Source organism: Anguilla anguilla, chromosome 2, assembly GCF_013347855.1.
Source record: "Anguilla anguilla isolate fAngAng1 chromosome 2, fAngAng1.pri, whole genome shotgun sequence".
Classification (NCBI taxonomy): Eukaryota; Metazoa; Chordata; class Actinopteri; order Anguilliformes; family Anguillidae; genus Anguilla; species Anguilla anguilla.
In genome coordinates this window covers 66,574,058-66,600,012 of record NC_049202.1, presented here as the reverse complement: position 1 = coordinate 66,600,012, position 25,955 = coordinate 66,574,058, and the positions used below count along the sequence as shown (strand labels likewise).

General features: G+C 43.3%; 3 protein-coding genes across 9 annotated transcripts in view; 1 reads left to right on the top strand and 2 right to left on the bottom strand.

Annotated features, from left to right (window-relative positions):
- Positions 1-5,177, bottom strand: part of LOC118220719 (RNA binding protein fox-1 homolog 2-like) — a 41,024-nt gene extending 35,847 nt beyond the window's left edge. Inside the window, exon 1 of one of the 5 annotated variants that reach the window (XR_004764004.1) lies at positions 3,165-5,171. Coding sequence is in view for 4 of the 5 variants with exons in the window: in XM_035404856.1 (XP_035260747.1) it covers positions 3,165-3,416 (252 nt within the window). In the remaining variant the exon portion in view is untranslated. Of the gene's footprint in view, positions 1-3,164 lie in introns of all 5 variants that reach the window. The other 4 variants (XM_035404856.1, XM_035404855.1, XM_035404857.1 and 1 more) reach the window with 4 other exon arrangements.
- A 3,553-nt stretch (positions 5,178-8,730) lies between these two features.
- Positions 8,731-16,747, top strand: LOC118220967 (CD9 antigen-like). Of its 3 annotated transcripts, none has more exons than XM_035405472.1 (9): positions 8,731-8,838; positions 9,518-9,656; positions 9,800-9,902; positions 10,142-10,239; positions 11,187-11,261; positions 11,603-11,704; positions 13,589-13,681; positions 14,544-14,627; positions 15,969-16,747. In XM_035405472.1, the coding sequence occupies exons 2-9, from the start codon at positions 9,591-9,593 to the stop codon at positions 16,044-16,046; spliced, it is 699 nt and encodes a 232-aa protein (XP_035261363.1). In that variant the 5' UTR covers positions 8,731-8,838; positions 9,518-9,590; the 3' UTR covers positions 16,047-16,747. The 3 variants fall into 3 exon arrangements, with proteins under 3 accessions (XP_035261363.1, XP_035261362.1, XP_035261365.1); XM_035405471.1 differs by lacking the exon at positions 8,731-8,838 and adding an exon at positions 9,137-9,255; XM_035405474.1 differs by lacking the exon at positions 8,731-8,838 and adding an exon at positions 9,298-9,421.
- Positions 16,748-17,224: 477 nt separating this feature from the next.
- On the bottom strand, positions 17,225-23,004 carry LOC118220402 (zona pellucida sperm-binding protein 4). The gene is made up of 14 exons (XM_035404262.1): positions 22,631-23,004; positions 22,223-22,344; positions 21,782-21,992; positions 21,411-21,526; positions 21,227-21,326; positions 20,644-20,766; positions 20,161-20,333; positions 19,981-20,078; positions 18,465-18,592; positions 18,176-18,356; positions 17,912-18,041; positions 17,756-17,825; positions 17,356-17,407; positions 17,225-17,258 (listed from the first exon to the last, which is right to left on the bottom strand). The coding sequence occupies exons 1-13, from the start codon at positions 22,677-22,679 to the stop codon at positions 17,388-17,390; spliced, it is 1,521 nt and encodes a 506-aa protein (XP_035260153.1). The 5' UTR covers positions 22,680-23,004; the 3' UTR covers positions 17,225-17,258; positions 17,356-17,387.
- Between the last annotated feature and the right edge of the window lie 2,951 nt (positions 23,005-25,955).

Sequence of the window (25,955 nt, the reverse complement as noted above, 5' to 3'; positions counted from 1 at the left end):
AGTAAAAAAAGGCCTAAGTACAACACTCTCTCCATTGAGTTTTTGTATATTTGTTCTGGCATTTCACATTAAACAGTTCATTACCTCAGACAATTGACCTTTAGAATGCTGTAACTTGAACAAAGTTTCCTCATCTAATTGCCGTGAAATGACAAATCTCTGAAAATCATGGAGATGTTGATTACAGCTGGCCTTAAGAGAGGACTATTGAGAGCACCTTTAACAGAGAATGAATGTCATGTTATAGTAGAGAGCTGAACGCTAAAGGGTCTCAAATGGCAAACATTCTACAGTTTTCAGATTGCTTTGCTCTTTGTTCACTACAAGCAGAAAAATATGAAATCCTACTTAACACAGGAACATAAATCCATCCCGAGGACAAAACAGAGATGTCATAGCAAAACGTTATTTTCTAGAATAACGGGATTTTGACAAAAAAAGGACAGTATTTCCAGCCGGCTAGATAAATTGCATGTATTTTCAATGCATCCATCATATGAACAGCAAATGTGATGGAAAAATTCACAGAAGAACTTAGATCCAAATAATCAAACTTACACCCCAATCTGTGTATACTGACAAATGGAATATTAAGGTACATTTCAAAACTACTTTCAAATGTTTGTTTTTTGGACAAACTACCAAGTTTTGGGGAATAGTGTGGGTGCATGTGTGTGCGTGTGTGTTTATAAATTATTTATCCAATAAATCCTTTCAGGGAACAGTGAAACTAACGTCTCCTCTTATACAAGTCATGATACTCCATGCCCACTCACAAAGCCTCTGTACAGCTAACAATAGAGTAAAATAAGCTCCATGATGAGGATAAATACACCAAACACCTTCACTGGCCTTAACAATACAAAATACAAAATATCAGCTATATATTGTTAGGAGGAGGGATAGGACAGAGAGGCAGAGACTGACAGACACAGAGCTGGGAAGCGATAAATGACCATGTGCGCAGTCTAGAAACATGCAATGGAGGGTAGAGCGGGATTAGGCACAAGGGCAGGAAACCTAAGGAATACACAAGGGACTCAAGCAAAGTGACCCTTTCCTGTCCCATTTCAGGAGATTCATTTGTTCCATTTGACTGGCCCCAATCCAAAGCGCAAAATTCAATAACTCGCAACAGTTACACTTTCACCAGAACTAACTGCACAACCGTTTTATACTACACCACAGGTCTGTGTGTATGCTAGGTACAAAGATGGCTTTCAGTCACAGACCAGGTGCAACATGTGGTGGCCAGACCTGGGTCAGATATTGGCTGGCTCAATTACACCAGGCAAGATAAACAGAGCACAGAAAAGTATTTGAATCCAAAACGAATACGTATTTGACCCAGGTCTGGTGGTGGCGGTATAATATAGTGCACGTTACCAATCATGGATTTTAAATTCACTACATTTTGAAAAATTTGTCCAAAATGGACAGTTACATTCCCTGATTGTGTGAGACCCGGTACAAATATAATCTCTTTTTATGATGGTCCAGGCTTTAAAAAAAAAGGGTCACTTCCCCGATTAGATAGATTAAATTAGATTACAGCGCACTTTCGTCTTTTTCTCCTTACCCATCACTACTGCCCCACTGCACTCCACTACGCCTTCATATACCCCCGCCCTCCCTGCTCCCTCCCCCGGGCCTGCATCCAGACCGATTTCTCTCAGCGGACGATCGATAGCTTTCATTTGCCGCCGGGCCCCGAGATCCATAATTTCATGTCGGGACCATCTGCACATATCTCCCCATCCATCTGCTTAGTGTAGTTTTTGCCTTTCAGCCCGTCTATCAGCGTGTGCATCAGGGGATGCGAGTGTGCCAGTGTGGAGAAGCGGCGGAGCTACGCTTTAAACGGCAGGAGTAACAATTTCACTTTCCACTTTATTCATTATGTCCTGCTGCTGTGACACTCTAGTATTTCATATGGACACGTGATTTTGAGCCTTTACATGTAATTTTGTACTGTATGTGCACAGGCCAGGACAATAACATTTTTTTGTGATCTAATCTAAAAATAAAAAGGACTCCTTTGATCAAAATATATCGATTGAACAATCTAATGCCAGGTATTAGTGCAAATCGAATACAATCGTGGGTGCAATAGAGTGGAAGTGGTAAACCAGAGGAGCACTACAGATGCGCCGTTTTGAGAAGTATTTCAGTGGTCTATTCAAAATAATAATAAAGTCTGTGATATGGAGTCAATCCCAAGTTCCCACTCTCCTACTCCCTTTACAGTGGCAATGGGCCTGTTCTTTGTCCTTCATCCTGGACCCCTCCCCCCTCCGTTTCTCCTCAGCCTCATTGTAATTACATTCACACCTACACGTGCACCTACAAAATAATCGGTATACAGATCTGTTGTCAACCTTATTATCGTGTGTGCTACCGATACAACAACACCGGAAATATTAGCCATCTGTATAGCGGGAATGTGGTTTCATTTTCTCCTCACCGTATAACCATTCCTCCACCACGTTTCCTCTCAGTGCTCGCAAAATGTTCTGTTCGCGCGTATGACAAGCACCCAGAGCTACGTGCAACTATCAGCAATTAGTTTAAATAAGTCCTAGCTACGCGCAGACCAATATAGCCTTGTCGTGATACATGGAACGGACATGTGGCAGCCCTACAGTAAGCAAATGATAAATTGTAACAGGGGGAAAGTCACATGGCATTGCGGTTCAGGAGCAGTGCTCGTTCGGCTGCAATGATGTAGGCTACGCATCCCATGGCCGCTTTCCATCCCATAGAGATTAGCTATACAATTTATATTGAACCCAATTATGCAAGCTACCAAGGCCAATATCGTGGAGGTAAAACACTGGACCACAACAGTACGGAACATTTGGTTAACCGTTTAGGCCTATCTTAAATAAAGCCCCTGTATTAATTAGTAAACGGCCTGAACTGTATTTCAATGGCCTATCACATGGAGTAAGTATCCAATTTTGAGAAAGATCTGATAATATAACATCAGTTAGACTACACACGGTTACTATGTCCACGCAGTTATTTTGATGTTTACCTAACAATAAATATTTTTAGCGCGCATGTCCGATTTAGATATGGTGTAATAGCCAAGCAGGTAATACCAGGGCCAACTAATAGGCCCTCTCAAACAATACCTGCAAGACTATTGCCGTTTTTCTTACCTGTCCAATCTCACCGACCCCCACAGATCCGTCTATCCGTGGTCGCTTGCACTCTGCTCCAGCTGAATTAGCCAAAGCTGCCGCAGCCTGAGCGTCAGGCTCAGGGTCCCCTCGTTTGATTCCCCTGACCACCGCCGAAGCACCAGCAGGGTTCGAGTGCACTCCGGTGATCGTTTCCAAGTCCCTTTCCCGGTCCATTAATCCCCGGGTTACAGGTAGCATAATTGATGCTACGTTGGTCGACATTAACATCGAAGCACACTGTCGTCTTCCCTACCTCTTTTTTTCTAAAGTCCTTTACACCCTTTCCCTTGTTCCCCGTCTCCTGGAATGGCTAGTGATATAGAATGCAGTCTTATCCGTCACTCCTTTTGAACACCTTTCAATATCTTCTTCTCGTTCGCATGCGTTTAATGTGGAATATCCTAACCCTGATAACTACAAAATAAAAGGTCAGTGTAGCCAATGCAATTCTTTTCAGACAATTGTTTCTCTTTCCGTCTGCTTTACGCTTGCTAGGAGGATTTGTCCAATAACAGAGTAAGTCTTTACCTTGATCCAGTGGGGAAGGGCATAGAAAGTATCCTGCCTAGTGGGTCTATGTAAATATCCACGCAGACCCTATCACTTGCTATGTGGACTTCTCTTAACTGTACTCCAATATTGTCCCGTTCTACACCAGCTCTATTCTTAATCATAGGCCTAAAGGTAGCAAATTAAAGTGATAAATCGAACGGGGAAAATGGTACCTTCAGGCTGCATTAAAACAAGTTCTGGCTGGAAATGTGGCGCTTAAAGGGTACTGGTAATCATTAATAAAGATTATCACAAGGTAGCACAATTTAACAGCATACATATGTCCCAAATTTATAAATAAAAGCCTTCTGTAGTTAAAACAAAGATTTATGCATGTACTGTATCCTGGTAATTCACTAATCGTCCCGCATTTGCCCTAAATTGAGTAAAGCACTGTTTTAAAATATCAAAAAAATTCGAACTTAGCAAAATTGCTATGTATTCGACTGCAAAATATTGGCTAGCTAAAAGCTACCTCTCTCGCCGTATATTCCAAATTGGCTATTGAGGGAAATTACTTGATTCCAGATTTGTGTTGATATCATTCCTTTCTTCTTTCATAATAGATGATCTCACAAACAAAGAAATCCTGTAGATTTTTTTTTTTTTTTTACTATTTCCTTTCTTCTCTTCGGTCTTTCCTCTCCTGATCCGCTCGGCGTATTCCTCTGGCGTGTGTGCTGCAGGGAAACGATTTCCTCCCTCCCCCTCTCTTTCTTTCTCCTTGTATTTCCCACTCCCCTTGCTAATTTCCCCCCTTGGTCGTGGGCTACTTGCTCTTGTTCTTTTCTCGTCTCTCCTTGCCAAATATATACAAAACGTTTACACTGAATGTGTTGTTTGAAAACGTTGGGAAATTGTTATAATCTATGTGCGATACCTTATGGTCCTTGAAGAAATAAGTCGTTATAGTGCACGTGTCATTTGCTTAATTTGCGGTCATAACAGTGAGTTTGGTTAGTTTACCACCGAGTCAGATCAATAATGTTTTTTTATTTTTTTTGGAGTTAAAGTCCATTCTTTCCCTTTCCGGTCGCGCTAACTCCTGAGTTTGCGCTCCGGCCTTCTCCCCTATCCATTGGTTGCTCTTTTGTGCTTTTCCTCTGTTCGTATTGATTGCTTGTTTCAGTATGCGAGTGGAATAGCTGACAGTAATTAGCTTTGGTATGGGTCAGACGTAGGACTGTATGCACAAGGCTAATAATAATAGGGGTGGGGTAGCGTTTATGTTGCAAACACAGCCGACATGTCAGGGGCGGGGAAGACGAGGACGAACATTCACCCTCGGCAATTTCCGTGGCTGTGCAAACCGGAACTGACTGCTCAGTCTGAATTAAAATAATCTGCCTGTCGCTCGGCATAAATTTAGAGCTATCGCGGCGCGTATTCATTTATCTGTATATTATGTTGACGCGTTGATCTTATCACCTGTGTTGATTATCCGCTGGGTCAGATCTTGTGTGGTTGTGTAGCCTTGAGTCTCTGTGTGGCTTAGGGCATTGAACTATATTTATCTTAAGAGATGAATTAAGATATTGTCAAGAAGGATAAGAACATGCTTGCTTACATATAGGCTACATCATTCCATGCGCCCGTCTTATGTAAAATGGAATACAAAGAACCCTGGAACAGCATGCGTCAGTCCGCTTAATCAGTATTTGGGCGACACCTGGTGGAGAGACAGTGCTATTTTGTTTTGGTCTCACGCTCTACTCTAAGTGGAACCTATTAGCTCGTGCTACAGAGATCTCAAACTCAAAAATACAGTAGGCTAGTTAGTGTGTTTCAGTACTTTACTGTTTAATCAGTGTTGGGCAGTGGCGTCGCTATAAGTAGCGGCATTACTAGTTTAACTAAATTTCTCGGTAGCGTGGTGGTAGAGTCGCTGTTTTCTGAATCAAATAGCTTTTCAATAGCGAAGCTCTTTTATTGACAAAGTAGTGCGGTAGCGTCCACCATACATAGACGCCGCATTGGCCGCTTCGCCCCCTTGCTGCGATACGTCAACGTGGCCGCCATATTGGTCCAGGCAAGACTAGCCTGAAAACAAATAGAAGTAAACGGGGGAGCTGCGGTTTTTCTGGATAAAAAGCACTATAACGTTTACATTTCTCAACCGATTTCCATGAGTCGTTTTTATATTCAAGGGTTTATGATCTACGTGGAGTACAAAATTTGTTTTATCTCCAGTTACTTAGAATCTCGACAGTTATTCTATAATCGCTGCTAGACGCTCAAGAGAGGTGTGTATCAACGTTAGGTTTACATGAACTGAATTACTTACGTGGTGGAAAATAATTCATTGTCATAAGGAATTGCCACAGTTAATTTTAACCTGTCAAGCTGGCTAGAAAGTAATACATGCATTGCTAGCTAACTTGAGTAGGACTGTAAGCATCAAATAACCTTGATTGTAAGGCTAGCTTTGCTTGTTAGCTACCTACCAATGTTTTCTTGCAAGTCGTGTTTTGATTTTGAACGAATTAAACTGAACACACCCACAATAATTTTAACCTGGCAAGCTGGCTAGAAAGTAATGAATGTATTATTAATTTTAGTTTAATTTGTTTTTTTGTACGTTTTTCATTTGAACAAGCTTGATTTCTTGCTATTTGCTTGCTGTGTATGTCTATGTTTATATCAACATAGGGAGCGGGCCGTCTTCCACGGAGGCCGCCATGTTGCGCCGCCAATGTTTCTACAGTAAGCCCAGAAAGGACAAACGGCTTTAGACAGGGCTTTCGCGTTTTTTTTCCCCTCCGTTTTTAATTTTGGTGGGTTGCGCGAATGCACCGGTTGGAAGACGAAGAAGAAGAAGAGACTGAGTGGTCATATATTGTCTTGGACAATCCGTTTGTGAAATATACGTGCATTTGTGATGCCTGGGTACCTTCCAAAATAGCTGTGCATAATACCACACGTGTTGTTTACGGCGTTGTCGCCCTTTTTAGTAGTCTGGTTTGATTACCAATCCATTTATTCAGCAGGTGAGAGTATAAGCTTTCTAACGGTGTATAGCATGTCTAATTTTGCTTTTGGAATAGCGTTTTATTGGTCAGCGTAATCGAAAGTTTTGTTGTCATCGCATTCATACGCATTCACTCTGTGGTAGCAGAAAAGACGCTGAACCTAACGAAACGTTGTCAACGATTTTTCGTAATTTCTTGGAAAATACTATTATTATTGAGGGTATTCAGTTGGCTGCAATCTGCAACCTCACCGCTAGATGCCACTAAATCCTACACACTGCACATTTAATATTTATAATGTGCATTCAAATAGTTTTTAAAAGTGCTACTTTATAAAATTTGTACTAAAATAGTTTTGAAAAAGTTATTTTTGGAATTGTTGGTCAAATATTTTTCATTTTTAATAATACTTTTCACAATGAATGTTTTAAAACCCTATTTATCTCATGTCTGTCTAGCATAGCAGGTACTGTAACGTACTCTAGAGCTATGCATGTAGGAGGGATCCAAGGGTCTCTGCAATTAAATTAAGCCTCAAGCTCAAGAAAGATAGACAAAAGAATATAGACAAAGGAACTGACATTCCAGTAAAAAAAGATCCCTTTACGGCTAGTGTGAAAAAGTGAGATAACCTACTTTCTTTTCTTTCTTTAAAATTTTTTTTTTATATATACAGTACAGGCCCTTCTCTAAGACGTGTTAATATATTTCCCTTCTTAAAAACCTGAAAGCCAAATTGCTCGCAGATGCTAAATGGATTTCTTTGGACTGTCTTGCCTACCCTTGCGCCACTCAGTGTATGCTGCTCAGGGCTCAGAGGTTTGACTACGGCAGGCGAAAAGGCTGAAATGCTGCGTTGCCACTGGCTCTGTTCGAAAAGCTGCGCAGCATCTCACACCCTTTGCACCAAAGCAGGACAAGTTCCTCGGGCTGGACGTTTTGGGTCCTTAGCTCGGCGAGGTAATCTCATCTCCGCATGTGCCGTACGTACCCTGGGGTCCACTCCCTTCTCCCCCGCTGCTCTTAGCTCTCACCACATCCGCCTCACCTCTCAGCACGCTTCCCACGTGCTGACCTCATCATGTTCTTTGTTCAATTTAAAAACGCGCCCTCCCCTTTCTCTCCCCGGCTCAGCAAATAGGTCAGTTTCAGCCTTGCAGTATTACTATCACTAGGCCTACTACGTTCCTGAATTGGGTTTATTTGGACGGAACATCTATCTTTGGCGATGGCAGAACAGGCAGAGAGATAGAAGTCACCCCTGTCTTCTCCCGTGTCCGCTGTTAGGAAATCCCCCTTTTTCGCTGCCTTTTTTTTACTCCCTTATTGTTCTGTTCTGTATCCATTACCAGACCTGAAATATAATAATAGTTTTTTTTTTTTTAAACCAGATCTCACTCAACCAGATTCCTAATATTACTGTTGTTCTCAGAATGAGAAAAACTTTGCATGGGAGTTGGATAGCTTCAGGAGGGTTGGGGAGGGGTGGGTATTGAGGAATTGCTACAGTGTTCAGAATAGATGTGAGTTGTAGGAGTCTGTGCAGCTTCAACTCTCGTCTAAGTTTGGTTATTCCACTGCCTGATATAAGTCCAAATCTGAATTAAATTGTTCTGCTGATAATTAATCTGCCTGTGAAAACAATTTAAAGCCAAACCAAAACAAACCATTTACTGATACACAAGGATTTGGATGCATAACGCCATGAGACTGAATAGAAAATGCATTGCTCATTTTCTATTTCTTATCTTTGCGATTTTATATCTATGCCAGGGACCTGGCAGTAAAAAAATGTTTATGTAGCTTATTTATTTTTTTCCTCATAATACACGTGTCTTGGATGACAAAACATGTTGCAGAGAAAATATTTTCAAAAGTTATGCATTTTATTTTATTGAATGTCCCTTGTATGTCTTAGCATAGTAAAATATGTAGTTCGTGGGATTAAGACCAGAGTCTCAAATCCTCTTCAGAGACAAAAAATAATGGGCAGGTCTTATGAGGTTATGCCTACTGTCCTTCCCCTTTCCAATACAGTGACGAAAACATAAGTTGTTGCGTAACCATACGCCCACGCCTATTCTATACTTCATGGAAACGTGACACCTAAAACAGCGTTCTTCTCAACGGTAAGCTTTCTGTAACATTTACCTTTGCGTTATAACATGCATCTGCACATTTTACAGAGCCTTACAGCAGTTGTGTCCTGTCACAATGAAATGCTACAGCGGTTTCTAAAGATTTTTACCTCACTTCACTATATTCCCGCCTGTACCTTTGGTTCGCTTTCTTTGGGAATCGTTGGCTAGTCTGCTCATTCTTACCTGTGTTTTGCTAGTTCTTCTTTGTTTTTGTTTTTTTGTTTTTTGTTTTTGTCGATACACAGTTCTCTTTCATAACCACGGTAACTAATCATGTTTGCTGCCGTTGTTGCTATGTGGGAGACGGCAGTTTGTATAAGGATATTTTAAGGGAACAGCTCAGAGTCGGTTACTGTAGATGATGGTGGTGAGAGGAAACATACACCGAGATTAAATGCATTTTAGGTACTCTTATTTAACTGTGCCTTGTATTGTATAAAATTTAATGTTGTAAAATAGCATCTGTGTTTTTTTGTTTGTTTGTTTACTTTGTTTTCAGTTTTCAACTCGCGTGCAACCTTCTTCAGTTCCAGCGTGCTCTCGCACGCACACGGCCCGTAACTCCAAAAAAGTTATTGTCTTCCTCATTCTGTTATACCTCCGTTCTTTGCTCCACTCGCACATTTTCCTTCCTCACTGATAAGAGTGCCTTTGCTACTGATTTCAGAGAAAACAGGACCTGCCTGAGGAGGAAGAAAAAGAAGTTAAACGGTTACAGCGTCAGTTCCCCGAAGCTCACCATGGCTGTTAGTGGATGTGGTCTACTGTGCAAATATGTCCTCATAATTTTCAACATCCTCTTTGGGGTAATTATTATATTATTTTATTTTATTTTATTTTATTTTATTTTATTTTATTTTATTTTATTGGTTAATTGTAACAACATTGTGTGTGTACTTTGACATGGGCCTGTATTTCATTATTCTCTGTCTCTCTCTCTCTTTGTCAGCTGCTGGGCATAGCAATGTTTGGACTGGGCTTGTGGCTGAGATTCAGCTCCAGCACAGGAGGATTTTTCAATATTGATTTCAACACTAGGCAATTTGTCATCGGTACGTATACGCAGGGTGTGATCTTCCCAGAATTTCAATCTCTCTCTCATGTCAAAACAATTAACGCTAAACAGTTAATATCATCACAGTGCAGTAGAGTAGAAATAATTGCTATTATTATTACCATTAAGAGAATCCTGATGGAATCATCTCTTGTTCTCACATTAATCTGATAATGTGCTGCGGGAGGCACACTGCAGAGTCACTCTCATTTTTATAATCCTGCTGTCCTTACTTAGGGGTGACGGTGTTGATTTTGATTGGAGCAGTGATGGTGATCATTTCTGCCTTTGGGGACTATGGCGCCTGCAGTGAGAACAAGACTGCTCTGAGAGTGGTGAGGACAAATATAATTATCTGCAGTTTTCCTGATATCGACGGATCATTGTGCCTGAAAAATGCAATGCCGTGGATGGATCTGGACTTTCAGTAACCTCTGCCGCGATTTGTTTCCAGTGAATTTCTGCCGTCAGAACAATGTAATTTTTTTGAGTCCTGGATCTGATTGAACTGTCAGGCCCTGACTTGATTTGAGTCAGTGTAATTACAGAGGTTGATTATACCAGCTCTGTTGTATCTTTTTTTGCTGTCAGGGCAGTGGAATGTTCTTTACTGAAAAGCGTTATGTGTAGCCTAATGCCAGCAGCCATTCCACTCTGGCTTTGTCCTGCCTGACAGCTGAGGTGGATTGGGGCTTGATTAGTACTTGAGTGAGTCACGTACATGGAAAGCCTAGTAGCCTCTGGAGATGGTGTTGCTGGGTCAGGGAACAGACTTCCCTGGCAAGCATTAAAAGGACAGGGAGTTCCCTGCTGCCTTTGCCAGGTTTCTCAGTCTGACTCATTCTGTTTTGACTAAAGCAGGTATCTCATGGATGCTAAAGCATGTTTTTTTTTTTTTTTTTTGCTTTCCTGTCAGTAAATAGCCAGGCCTTCAAAACCAAGTCTGTGCACTCTTTAGTCAATCACTTATGCAAATTAAGTACTTAAGTGTTGAAATGCCCTGGAAACAAAACAAGAATCTACTGTGGCCTCCCAGAACAGGAGTTTGATTACCTTGGACTGAATGAATTTCTTCCTGCCATGTATTCTGGCCAGCCCAGATTCCCATCCCATATTACTGTGCCTACGAGTCGTCCAGTATTTCTATTTGCACTTTCTTGGAAGTGCTCATATGTGAAATACGGCTGCCTTGTGTGACTTGCAGCTGTGTGCCCTCAAGGGATCCTGGCTGATGTTTGGTACTGAAAGCTGAGTTGACTGGGTTCTCCTCTTTCATCCACAGTTTTACTTCTCGGTGGGTCTCTTGGCTATTGCGGTGATCCTAGCCGGAATCCTGGCCTATTTCTACAGCGATAAGGTTTGTGAGAGTAGAGGAGCATTTAGGCAGCTTAGATGTTGTTGATTTCCCTTCCTGTGCCCAAATACGACTGTTCTGCTTGAGCAGAGAGGAAGGGATGTGGTGATCGCTCACATGATTGCTGCTTTCCATCTCATGTTCCTGCACATGCTTGACGAGGAAGTTGAATGAGCCTTTGCCCTAGTTTGCCATTTCCACTCAGATTTTTCACATGTACAGCCATGTAATGTTCTGTATTTTGCAGAGCCCGGAAATTTGACACTTACATATAGCATACTCGCAAGGTTAGCCTGTAAATATGGCTGTCTGCTGTTGGGTACATGTCGTGCCTTTTTGTGCAGGTTGGAGACGAGATGTCTGCCTTTTACACGACTGTCTACACAAAGTACGTCAACAAAGAGGACCCCGGCCTGTCCGTCACATTGAAAATCTTCCACAATGCGGTAACTATCCAGCTTACACAACTGCACAACACCCTACATTCTATTACATTAGTAATGGCTCCTATCCAGAGTGACCTGCCATGTAGGAAAACATGAATGCATTAATTTTATTTGTACAAGTGCTAAACCCGGCGAACAGCATTCTCAAAGCAGCAAGTCTAACCCTACTTTCGGTCCGCTCACAGTCTGCAGGTCCTGCACATGTCTAATGCTGTCTAAAAGTTTACAAAGCATGGCAACATCTCCACGAACTATGTGTGGTGTGCTCAGCGTCACCACACTGTTACACACACGGCAGCTTTGTTCAACCGGCTGAACCGGACCGTTGGAGTGGCTTAAACGCACTAAAACGTGATTGTCAGCTGTAGGTGGTGGATTTGGTTTATGAACTGTGTGTAGGGTGCCTGATGCAGTTCAGTGCAGTGGCACACGATTATCTTAAGAAAGGAGGAAATCATGTTAATGTCAATCATGTAAATGGACTGCATTTGTATAGCGCTTTTATCCAAAGCGCTTTACAATTGATGCCTCTCATTCGCCAGAGCAGTTAGGGGTTAGGTGTCTTGCTCAAGGACACTTCGACACTCCCAGGGCGGGGTTTGAACCGGCAACCCTCCGACTGCCAGACAATCGGTCTTACCTCCTGAGCTATGTCGCTCATGTATTTGGATAGTAAGAATATAATTGTTTCTGTTCGTTCTGTACACATTTTATGTTTCTGCTTTCATGTAAATCTTCCACCGAGACATTAAGTAGGGATTAGGTGATCTAGAAGTAAATGTTGGTTAAAAGCTTCTGTTGTTTGTAGAGATACTAGGTACAGTTACCGCAGCTGGTTTAAATAAAAGATTGTGCCCTTGCCCCAGTATAACCCCGTTCCTTATCTTCTGCTGCTTTCTTTGTGTTTGTGGCTGATGGGCTCATGTCCTGTTCCCTCGTCTGTGTTATTTCAAAGCTCTTTCTCTTCTTTTGCTGCGGATCTGCAGGAGGTACAGATAGTATTGCGTGTGACTCTCACCACGAATTAGGAACGTGCAAACCTGTTAAAACTGTATTTTATGACTGCTTGCACCTAATTTTACCAAGCTGCAGCATGCCCAGAGCAAACTCTTAAAGGCAAATAGAATCATAATTTCATGCAATAGGTGTAAGAGAACAACCCTTGACTTTGTCAAGTACACACACAGTCAAGAGTTAAGTTGTCTTTCAAGAAAACTCAAATTAGAAGTTACATTCTAGTATTGATACCACTGTCTGTGAAGCGTAAAATGGGTTAAAATTAAGAACACCTATTGCACAAGGAGATGAACATGTAAAATATAGACCAACCGATGCACAAGCAAATACAGATTCACAAATTTAGAGTCGCACCATTACCTCAAAACTTTGGTTCCACACGCTTTTTTTCCCCCCAAGTTGTTATGTACTCTAAAATTTCGGGACACTTAATTCTAATTGTAGGCATGCACCATTGCTGCGGCTGCTGCTGTAGCTCCCGCCCACAATGCATCAGGGGTTACACTCATATTTGAATTTTATGAACCCCAGCCCTTTGTACCCCACAATCCCACTGCGTAAGCTGTTTAGACTCTGCCCTGGAGACTGACAGGTCCCCTACTCAAACAGAGGAGGCGCTGTTGTGCGTGGGTTTTTTTACCCTGCTGACTGAAGCTGTCCCTCCCCGGGCCAGTCCCATGGCCAATTATTCGGTGCTCAGCGTGTGCTCCTGCCCGTCGCCCGCACTGGCACGGTGCGGGTTTGATTAGGCACCGCGGGGTTCTTCACTACAAAGGGCCCCGTGCTTTAGCCGAACGAGTCGTGCGGGGATCCGCCCGCTTTCGTACCGGTGTGAACGCCACCGCTCTGTCTCCCTCTTTTCGACAGCTGCATTGCTGCGGCATTGGAGGAGCTTTGGAGCCCTTTGCACGAGATACGTGTCCCAGTACCAAAGGCTTCCTTGACGCCCTGTCCATACCCGTGAGTCTGGTTTCCTCATCTGCCTTTCTGCTCTTTGTTCTTCAGATGACGCCATTTTGATAACCTTGTTTGAGATCATCATGGTAAGGTTAAAAAAAAATAAAGAGCACGTATGTCTGTCTCGTGTCATGGGGCTGTGGGTAATGTTCTGACCATTTCTATATTTGATTTGCTTTTACTACTGCTGCCCAAGAGTTACTCTTTGAACACAGACTCAAGAATATTATATTACATTTTTTAATGGATGCTCTGTGCAGGGCATTGAAAGATAACATCAGTCAAATTAAATTAATCTATGAAGTAGTAAACAAAAAAGGAATGGTCTATGGCTATTTGAAAGCAGAAATCCATCCATAGCAGATCCCTTGCTGATTTTAAAAAAGTGTGTATTTAACTCAGGTCTGTAGCAGCCAGGCTGATTGATTCTGTCTTTGCTGTGTCCTGTGTACCATTGCCTTGTGCTGTTGATAGTCCTAGTGATTAATCAAATCTTAGACAATATACATTAAAGGTGTAGAAGATATCTTCAATGTATGAAAATATGTTCAGTGTATCTTCAATCAAAATTTTTTCCACATGTAGTCATGTATATGCGTGAAAAGCCTGTACAGTTTTTAAAAAGTGCAGTTTTTAATCAGTTGTGAAAAAAAAATATTTGAGTGGACACACATCTTGAAGCCACTTACATTATGGGCCTTCTCCTCAAACCTGGAAAACCAAACTGCTTTGGAGCTAATGCGATGACCAAACCATATTGTGTGTAGATGATTTTAGTTTTTAAGTAATCAGGATTGGATGAGGTGGGTGTATGGTAAATGTTTTGCTTGCCTATGTAATTCCTATAATTCATCATTCCTCCCAGGCATGTCCAAAGGTGATCCACAAGTTGTTCAAGACCAGAGCTCCAGTGGTTTTAGGGCTGCTTATTGGAACAGGAGTTCTGATGGTAAGGCTAACTTTGGACTTGGCTTCGCTCTGACTCTGTAGAAAAATGATCAGGTTGCTAAACAGAGTTACAGAAATATGAGAATGTTAGACTAGATGGATCTGAGTGATGATCATTTGTGGTGGGCAAAGAGAGAAAAGAAAAGTAAGTGGCAACATGAGCAAGGCGAGTGGCAGACCTGGGTCAAATACATATTTGTGTTGGATTCAAATACATTTCTACATTTTAGATCATGTCTAGTGTATTTGAACCAATGAAACACTCTCAAAAAGTGCAAAATCCGCCTTCTGATCATATTGGCAGGCTCAATTACACCAGGCAAGATTAATAGAGCACAGAACAGTATTTGAATCAAAAACAAATATTTATTTGACCCAGGTCTGGTGAGTGGGTCCATTCTTGGGCTGGGTAATATAATATACAAATAATGGAGAAAGAAGGTTTGAGGGTCAAAAATAAGAATCACACTGTTCAATGTCATAGTATTACACTCCATAGTCGATGGAGTACAATGGAAAAGTATGTGACAAAAATAGAAACGGATTATACATCCCAACTGGTAATAATTTCCACCTTTAGATACATAATTGAGGATATGTACTGCCTTCAAATTACATTTTATTTGTATCACATTATTTACAGTGACATTGTCACAAAGATAAATTAATGGAAAATAGGAAAACAGGAAAATTAGGAAAGACAAGGCCTGAACCTCCAAAAAACCAGCTAGAAATGAAAAAAAATTTATAAAAAAAACTCCCCAGTGGGAAGAAAAGAACTCAAACAATGGATATAAAATTGCCAGTCAAATAATGAAAGCGGTTGCTCAGATTATAGCTCAGGGTATTAGACTAGCTGGGGGAAAAATATGAAGTTACAGTACATAATAAGATGTAGGTTACCTCATTTGACAAAGAGTAGTTGTAGCCTGCAAGAGGACTTGTGACAATACCTCTGCCCAATTCCTTTCTGTTTCTCAGCCCCTGAGCCCCATTCCTTTTCTCGTTTTTATTTTTTGTTGTTCTTTCTCTCTTGTACCATTCACTGGGCCACTTCTTGTTTTAGTTTTAAATTCCTCCACTTCCTCCATTCCTAAAGGAACCCAAGTACAACTTGGCAAACAAAGAATTATAAGCAAGTGGTATTTGTACATTATAAACATTCACGTAGCTGTATAATTGTCTTAGTATAAGGTCAAAAAGGTGATTTTTCTGTCTCAAATGGAGTATGTTTGATATTTGGGGGAATCTTTTTTTCTTCAAGGAAGTAGATATAGATAGATATTTGGCAAGTCAGATATCTTGATGTGGACATTGTTGACTTAGTCCTTTCTTTCTCCAGTTTGTTACCATGGCGTGCTCCAGAGTTCTGATGAAACACATTAGAAAGTACGAATCAGCTCCCAAACACTACAACTAACCACCGGTCCGTCATGCTCCGGGCAAGAACACCATCTTCAGGATCTTCTTACGCCTCATTCAGCAAGTTGCCCTCAGGTTTACCAGACACATCTATGCCATGTTCTCCTTTAGACTTTACCAACAAAGTCTAGATGCCTTAATTGTAAGCTTTTTTTTAACTGTTACGCTATTTTACATTAGTGAGTAAATTATAACCTGTGGACCAAGAATACCATAATGTCGCTGCACATGCACAAGCATACTTTCCCTTGAATTCTCAACGCCTTCTCAATATCCCACAGGATATTGAAATTGCAGTTTTAGTCTTAAACCTCAGTCAGGGTTAATAAGACAAGTTTTAAGACAGTGACACATTTATTAACTGTTGCCAGACCACAGTACATTAAACTTTTTAAATGGCTGGTGTACTTGCGGTTTGGAATCAATGCGTGGATGTGTCACAGTCTGTCCTATTTGAATCATCTACCTGAGGTGCGTTCAAATTCAGCGAACAAGGGGAACGTTTGCAGACAGCTTCTTTCTTCTGTATTTTAAATAGGATGTGAGGCAGTAGAAGATGTAAACATTTTCTTTATATGATAACTTTTTTTTTTGTAAACTTTTTTGTATTGCTATGTTTTATTTCTATTTGGGTACCAATGACTCAGGTTTGGACTTTTTAAAATGTGTGTATTTAGGGTAAGTAAAGCATAAAACGTGCTCATTGTTTTAGTGAAGTTTTCTTTTAATGGTGAGAAGTAAAGTCCATTTCCAAGGCAGAATGGGCTTATTGAGTACACTGTAATTATTATCTGTACCCTTGATAAAGATAAGCACTACTACAATAGTTAGCTTGCGGTTACCTGCATATGTTAATGCTCTAAAAATAATGGGGAAATATTAGGCTGACATTTATGGTAAACATTCAGATGCTATCTTTATGAACTTGTGAAAACCACAACCGCATGCATTTGTGACGCAGAGATACTGATGAGGAGAGATAAGGAGACCTTTTTGATCAGTCTTACCATATTAACTGGTTTGTAAGCCCAGGTCTCACAATATTTGTCAAGGTTTTCATTGGACAATAAGTATTACTCCAACAACAGAAAACAGTTTGGACTCTTGCAACAGGGTAATGGGCTTTGCACAAATCATAAACAGATCTGAACAAAAGAAAGCACCACTAGCTTTCACTTCTGAGGAATTTTATTGTTGCCTTGTTTTGAGCCTGGGGAAGAAAGGAGGAGAAAAACTGAACACTGAAGTACACCCTCTTTTGAGATTTAGATAACAGCAGGTTGCAGTCGGTGTTGAGCAATACTTACCATCTGGATCTCCAGCGACAATGGTCCTCTTCTCACTTCCCAGATGTGGGAACTGGAAGGAAATGCACAAGCTTACAATCCTTTTTATGGACACCACTTAAACTCAAAAATTTGCTTATTGACCCATTACATTACATATATGCTGATTTACTCCACAAGCCAGTGCCAATTGTGTGCTTGATAAATGTGCTTCTATAGCAGACACAGAACCTGGTCGTCATCACCCCCTGGAGCCTGAATAAGGATGTGATTGTTTTCCATAGTTGGGGACCTTAGACTTTCTGCCACAGCAAGTTAACTGGATCTCATCTGCATATGCAGACATTGAAGGGCAAAGGTGGGAAACCCACGGCAGGTTGAACTTTTTTTTTGCACTTGCTGCCATTTCTATGGGCCTTACAGTGAATGCAGCCTTCGACGCAGGGTCCTTCGGATTGAGAGCAGACCTCTGTTGAACACATGAAGTAAATCTGTGGGGAGCAGTGGGGAAAAGCGTTAGCGGCTATCGGGCTAAAGTCCCTGAATCCACATTTAAGCTGCAATGCACAGGTCTCACCTCCTCGTCCGTGTAGGACAAGTCGGAGGAGAGAAACTGGAATGTTCTTATGGTGAATCTTCTGGTCGGGCTCAGTGGGGACGGGGCTGAGGTGGGCAGGAGCCCAGTGGTGTCCAGCTGGTTTGGGCAACTAAAAATGGAGGTTAAAAAAAAACACGGTATCAACACTGAACCACTAGGGACAACACTGAGCACTCGTCACTGGGGTGACTTCAAAGAAAAGGGTCGCGTTCATTTGCGAGGGTGGAACAAAGCCCAGCTCACCCATCGTAGTTGAGCACCCACGCCGCCCGTGCTGAGCGGGGGTAGGCCAAGCAGTAGTGCACCAGCAGCACCATGCTGGGATCGGGGGGGTTGAGCAGACGCACCTCCAGGTGCAGCGGCTGCTTCAGGAGACGGCTGAGGGGGAGGTGGTACTGAGGGTAATAGTCCGTGTAATTCTCGTCTGGAGGGTAGACGGCAGAACTCTGTAAGGCGCGTTGTTTTCCCGAACCCGTTTTCCGAGAAAGCAACACGAACGAGCACCTCGCACCCCTTCCAGGAATAAATGTACCTTTGGCGATCCTCAGCTGCACACCAAACACCCCCTGGGCCTCAATGGAGGGCCCCAGGGAGGGCGTCTTCACCAGGTAGGCCACGCTCACATGGGCGCGAGGACTGTACCTGCACTCCACTGTCAGCCTGACACAGGGAAGCAAACGACAATACTCACGAATGAAAAAGCTTTGTTCACAGCCATCCAGCAACAACCATGATTTATGGTTTTAGACGGAAGGTAGATGTGTGGCAGATGCACCGCTGCTCAGAGAACTCGCATAATGGTTGATGCGCTTGTGTTCTCCATGGTTCAAGTCTGCTAAATAATGTATGCCAAAGACTGAGGTAACGGCAAATGGTTTAACTGAAAGGTGAGAATTTGCTTTCATATTATACCCAAAAAGGTCAAAGCCAAAGTTCATTTGTCAGGCGAGGGGGCGGGAATGGACCCAAGCGCAGAGTAAAATGCCAAAAGTCAAAAATGGGAAAACCAAAAGAATTTAATTTAAAAAAAGGGGAACAAAGGGAACAGAACCTCGCAGGGCAGAACTAACAAACAAAGGGAGAAACTCAAAAATGCAGGAAAAACACAAAATTTCCAAAACACGTAGGGAACAGAGCAGGCAGGGAACAGGCGACTAACAAGCAGGCAGGCAGGCAGGTAGCAAACAGGTACAAACCAAAAACAGGTACAGAAACAAAGGGATCCAGCGCCTGAGTGAAGGAAGAGGGAGACTTAAATAGGAGCGACGCAGACGAGACACAGGAGGGCACAATGAGCAATCAGGCCACAGAGAGGGAAGGGAACACGAGACAATGGGAAACTAATAATGGGGTAATGGGAAACAATCAAACAATTAACAGGACACAAAGCAGGGGTGCCGCCATCTGGCGGCCAAACCAGGAATGACAAGGGGGGAAGACACAGAACCCTGATATCATTTTCCTTCTTCGGTTTCACGTGAGCCCCAACATGATACCATTGTCATATACCACAGTAACCAATCAATGCTACATGTCAAAAAATGTGCAAGACTTCAAATATAATTTTATACATTTTTATACATTACTAAATTGTATATAAATACAGTTTAGTAATGTATAAAAATATAAAAAATTATAAATAAACCGCCTTCATATATTACAAATTAAATCTAGTTAGAAAATTTTCTTCCTGAAACTGATGAAAACAAATGCAAATTATACAAACTGTGTTAAAAATAGCACAATAAAATTGGGGAGACAAGAGGAGACATTCGATCTGTAGGACTATGTTCTTCAAGCAGCCAGGGCAGTTTCATCAATGGATTTACTGGAGCATCACAAATGTAACTCACTCACTGTGAGGAGTGCAGTCTATAGCACTCAATGGCTTTGTAACAGAATTTGTTCATAAATGCACCTCTGTGGAACATGGAAAGGAAAGGATTGCATTCCTCCAGGTCCTTTGGGTTTCATGTTGTTCCCCCGATATCAACTTCAGAGCACACAGACATTTAAGGCTCGTGGATACACATAAAAGCCTTCTTTACCTGACTGGAGAGTCTCTGGTGATGGTGCCATAGTTCAGGCTGATGGCGTAGAGGATATTGAGGATCTCCACCATGTAGATTTTAGTGTGGCCGACCTCCTGTTCACACAGCGACAGGTCATCAGTGCCGGCAGCTACAAGTCAGTGCTCGGGGAACGGGGCTCAAATAAGAGGGACTCACATATTTGTGCACCCCACAACCATCCAGTGGGATCTTGAACAGGGCAAAGCTGGGAGTGACCTTTAGGGGGAAGCAGGTATTGTTGCCAGGCGTGAACAGCGAGGAGGTAGACAGAGGAGGCTTCGTAAGAGAGGCAGGCACAGTGAAGATCATGTGACGGTCAGGTGTGCACTCTGGGGGAGAGGACAGAGGTATAATTCATTAAGCAGCCATGCGATAACCACGTTTTGACACACTTTAATGCTATTTCACCTCTAATCTGATCCATGCACTATGGCTAATATATGCACATGTGTATTCAAATTATTTCTGTCTGTTAGCACTGTCACACATATACTGAAATATAAAGGAATAAGCTCAGGTAACTAGCTGGAACAAAGCCCTACATACGCAATGCCACCCACACCCAGCCTCTGGGAACCCAGAGATGACTGATAACACGTACTGACAACAACCATGCTGGAGTATTCCAGAGGTGCTCACCATCCAGAGGGTAGTAGCAGGCATGTGTGCTAGTACAGTAACAGCAGCCCAGAGACTGACATTCAGCAGGCGAAACCAGGCCGGGCCCACACGGGAGGCGGAAGTCATCACCGATCTCACAACCTTGGAAGTTACAACACATCCATGCGGCTTAGAGAGGAGGCCACAAACCTGGGAAAAGGCTGAACCACTGACTGATGAGGCAAGGGTTTGATAAATGCCTGGAAATGGGCTGACTTGTGCGCTCGCTGTCTGTGGAGGCAGGGATTTGTGCGATTGCTTGGCTTTGGGAGAACTGATAGGTGTAGAACTGAGCCATAGTAGTGTCCCCATTCTCCCTGGATAGTCCATCATGCAATCACTAAAGCCACAGGTCTCTCAAACATGAATACTGAGCTTCTGGGAGCAGTACACCTATATCACTCACACTCCATCCGCCATTTTCTTCTTTTCCCTGTTAAACGTGTGCTACAGTGTTGGGTAATCGTGCCAAATAACTGAACAGATCAACCCACAATACAAGCTGTAGGACAGTTGTGTCAACTATTGCTGCCGTTTCAACAGTTTAGAGCAGAGCACAAACCTTTCTTTTTGGTTGGTGGAGTAATTAGGCATGATAAAGGCACCTCTCCTTCGTTCCCGCTCAGTGTCCGAAATTTTACAAAAATTTTCCGATGGTTACCCTGTTGGAAAAAAAAAGAGTATATCCAACTACTGCTTTGTTATTGCTAAAAGTATTGACCACTCACCTGTCCACTAGCACTCACCTGCACAGACACGTGACAAGAACTGAAGGGGACAACCAGCACGTTTCTACCATTCTCTCCCTTAGTCATGGAATACCCACAAGGCCTGTGGGTACCACTCTGTCCGGTTTCTGTCCCTTCAATGTCAGGGCGGCAGGTGGGGATTGGGGGTAGTCGACATGATCAAAATAAAGAACCAAATCATCCTTGAAACATATCACCCTTGAGCCCATGAAACTTAAGTATACCATTCTACTAAGGCCCTCAGATTTCCAAAAAAGGCTTGAATGTTATTCTCTACAGGTTTGCATTGTACCCAGTGCACGTCGTAAACCACATTACACACAGCCCTGGAGCAGAAGTTACTGCAAGTTCCATTTGAACCCACTTACCTTGAACCAGCAGGGCATATTCGGGACCTGGGGCAAGCACCACACTCATAGAATGCTCGGAGCAGATAACCTGAAGTTGAGGAGTCTGGCCTGGTTGTGCGGTGGGTGAGGTGGAGGTTGACGAGTAATAGGGGCATTGCAACTCCAAAATCCGATGCCGCCCCGAGTCAGCATCAATGAATTTAATGGGTAAGGTTATCACTGACGGACTCTGTGGAGGGGAGTTAAGGGGTAAATTCATTGTATATAGCTGGGGTGGGGGTTATGGAGTCATTTTTATCTTCATTTTTAAAGCAAATTAGTACAAGCACTTATGTCTTTTATGTCTATGTGTGATATGTTGTTTTTATCTGCTGCTGTAACACCCACATTTTCCCACCTGGGGATTAATAAAGTCTATCTGATCTTATCTTATCTAATCTGTTACAGATGCTGACTCACCAGGGCGTATGCATGACAGGGGCGAAGAGGGGAGGACACCATCACTCCTTTAACACCCATTGCTTCTAAGTAGAAAGAACAGCCAGGAACACGGGTAACTGGCCACCATTCATTATTCGGACCTGAAATGGCACAGGAGGGGGAAATGTTCGAAGCATAAAAATGTATTCAAAAACATTAACTTTTCAGGCTTCTTACTTTCTTATGGGAATAAAGCAGTATTATCTAGTACCTGTCATTTATGTTTGCAATGACATGTACATGTGCACATACGCATGTTGATGACAAGATATACTGCCCAGTGGCTTAAGACAGATCTAATAAACTGAAAGCACAGAAGAGAGAGAGCCAGTGGGGTCTCTGTTCACACAATAATGCATGATTTTAGCACATCTCCAAAATGCATACCTTTGACTTCAATGCTACCCGGGACAGCAGAAGACAGGATGACCTTCATTTGCCTTGTGGTGCAGCGTAGGAAGGGCGATGACAGAGTGGGGGAGGTAGGGAAAGTTGCAGTAACATGGGGATGATGGGGAAGAGGGAAAGGAGCAAGTGGGTCGTGTGGGTGATGAGGAAGAGGAGAAGAGTGTGGATCACGGGGCTGATGGGGAAGAGGAGAAAAGAGTGGATCATATGGTTGATGAGGAGGGGAGAGTGGATCATATGGTTGAGAAGGAGAGTGTGGATCATATGGTTGATAAGGAGGAGGAGAGAGTGGATCATATGGTTGATGAGGAGGAGAGAGTGGATCATATGGTTGATGAGGAGGAGAGAGTGGATCATATGGTTGATAAGGAGGAGGAGAGAGTGGGTCATATGGTTGATAAGGAGGAGGAGAGAGTGGGTCATATGGTTGATAAGGAGGAGGAGAGAGTGGGTCATATGGTTGATAAGGAGGAGGAGAGAGTGAGCCATAAGGCTGATGTTGAAGAGGAAGAGAGGGTGGATCATGAGGCTGAACAGGAGGAGAGACTGGATCATGATAGTGATGAGGAGGAGAGAGAGGGCCATTAGGTTGAAGGAAAGGGATAGGAGAGATGCACGGCATGGGACCTAAAGGTGTGCAAACTGGAAAAGCCATTTGATGCATGCCTGAGTTAGAATCGAAAAAAGGGACAAAGAGAGGAAGAGAAGAGCCACCAGGAGAGGGGTGTATGTGATTGTTGGACTTCACATAGCTGTACGAATGGTCGACAGGAGGGAGATGAGTGTGCTTGGTGGGAGCAGGCCTTGGGAGTTTAATTGGAAGGAGCGCCTGTGGATAAGTATATAAGCTGTGGTCATAGTTGTAGGAGTCAAATACAGGTGGGTAGAAAGGGGCTTCAAGAGGAGGAACCTGGGGACCAGCAGAAGGGCTGGAATGGCCGTAAATTGGTACAACAGAATGTGAGAATAGAGGAGAGGAGATGAGGGATAGAGGACAAGCAAAGATCTTCCCTGTCTTTCCAGAATAAAGGGAGAGGACATGCATTCCATCCTGTGAAAGAAAAAAAAGTATTTTTAAACTATTGTTTCACTGCTGCTGTGGGGGGAAAAAAGTTTAAGAAACCATTCTCATATCGAACAGGTTCCCTTCATATACATATATATATATACATATATATAGGCTACCAGTCCCCCTGAAGTACAAGTATATTACGGTTACATTACATGGAAAAACATTGAGTGTACAGAGAGAGAGAAATTGCTTTTGTCTGGCAGCCATTAATGCTCACCTTCATTTTCATCCCACATGCACTATATGGAACATGTATGATCGGTTGTCCAGGGTTACCAATTACATGGTAGCCACATTGTGAGGATAAAAAGGGCACTTTCTTGCCCCCCACTGTGGGGGGTGGAAAGATGGGAGAAAAAGCACAAAAATCAGACACTCTGAGGGGCATCGGTTGCAGAAAGCACACTCAGTCAAAATGCTTTACACACAGCAGAGCACAGAACAAAAAGGCAACTTACACTCGACCTCAAACCTCTCGGCTGCATTCAGCCCTCCTTCAAGGTTCAGATTCATACCAAAAGGGGCGCAGATGACAGGGGGATGAAAGGGATAAGGAGGGAGGAAAGGCAGAGGAGGAGGAGGAGTAGGAGGAGGAGGAGGAAAGGGAGTTGGGGTTACTGTGACAGGGCAGGATATGTTCACAGGGCTCTCCCACCAGAGCAATGGCATGATGTACTTATCACCCTGAGAAAGAAAGAAATGAATGACACCATTACATTACATTACATTACAGGTATTTGGCAGACGCTCTTATCCAGAGCGACGTACAACAAAGTGTATAACCATAACCAGGAACAAGTATGACGAAACCCCTAGAGAGAAGTACCGGTCCAAGTACAGGGAACAACCGCATAGTTCAACTTGGACCCTGATGGTTAAACTGATTAACACTAACAACGAGAACGGCAACAACGCAATCTATGGAAAAATAAAAATAAAAATAAATAAAAATACAAGTAGTCGTTAAGACAGTTGATGCGCCTAAGTCACCTATGAAACAGCTGCCTAGTTACAACCCTAAGTTTAGTCATTTACAGGGGGGAAGGGAGGGATGGGGAGAGGTGCAGCCTGAAGAGGTGGGTCTTCAGTCGTCGTTTGAAATGGGTCACAGTCTCAGCTGTTCTGACCTCCACAGGGAGGTCATTCCACCATCGTGGGGCCAGAACAGACAGGAGACGTGTTCTGGAAGTGCAGGTGCGAAGAGGGGGAGGTGCTAGGCGTCCTGAGGTAGCAGAACGAAGGGATCTGGCTGGCATGTAGGGTTTGAATATCTTGTGAAGGTATGCTGGGGCTGATCCCTTGACTGCCTGGTATGCTAGGACCAATGTTTTAAATTTGATGCGAGCTATAACAGGCAGCCAGTGGAGGGTAGTGAGCAGGGGAGTTACGTGGGAGTGTCTGGGGGGGTTGAAGACCAGACGAGCCGCAGCATTCTGAATGAGCTGCAGGGGTCTGGTGGCAGATGCCGGTAGTCCAGCCAGAAGAGAGTTGCAGTAGTCCAGGCGGGATAGAACCATTGCTTGGACCAGGAGCTGGGTTGAGTAGGTGGTGAGAAAGGGGCGGATTCTGCGGATGTTGTATAGGAAAAATCTGCATGCCCGGGTTACTGCTGCAATGTTGTTGGAGAGGGACAGCCTGTTGTCCATCATCACTCCGAGATTCTTGGCACAGGGTGATGATGTCACTACGGTGTCCCCTAAGGAAATGGAAAAGTCGAGGAGGGGAGAGGATAGAGCAGGAATAAAGATTAGCTCCGTCTTTCCCGGGTTGAGCTTCAGGTGGTGATTGTCCATCCAGCTCTGTATGTCCCTCAGGCAAGCGGAGATGCGGGCAGGGACCTGCGTGTCCGATGGGGAGAAGGAGAGAAAGAGTTGCGTGTCGTCGGCATAGGAGTGATAGGACAAGCCATGGGCAGATATTACAGGGCCAAGGGATCTGGTGTACATGGAGAAGAGAAGGGGACCAAGGACTGAGCCCTGGGGAACTCCGGTGGTGAGGGGACGGGGTGGTGATACCTTACCCGCCCAGGCAACCTGGAAGGAACGGTCAGAGAGGTAGGACTCAATCCAGTCAAGGACTGTGCCGCGGATCCCTGTTGCTGCCAGGGAGGACAGGAGGGTAGAGTGGTCCACAGTGTCAAATGCAGCGGAGAGGTCTAGAAGAATCAGGACAGAGGAGAGGGAGGCTGCTCGTGCGGCATGGAGTGACTCACTGACCGAGAGGAGTGCAGTC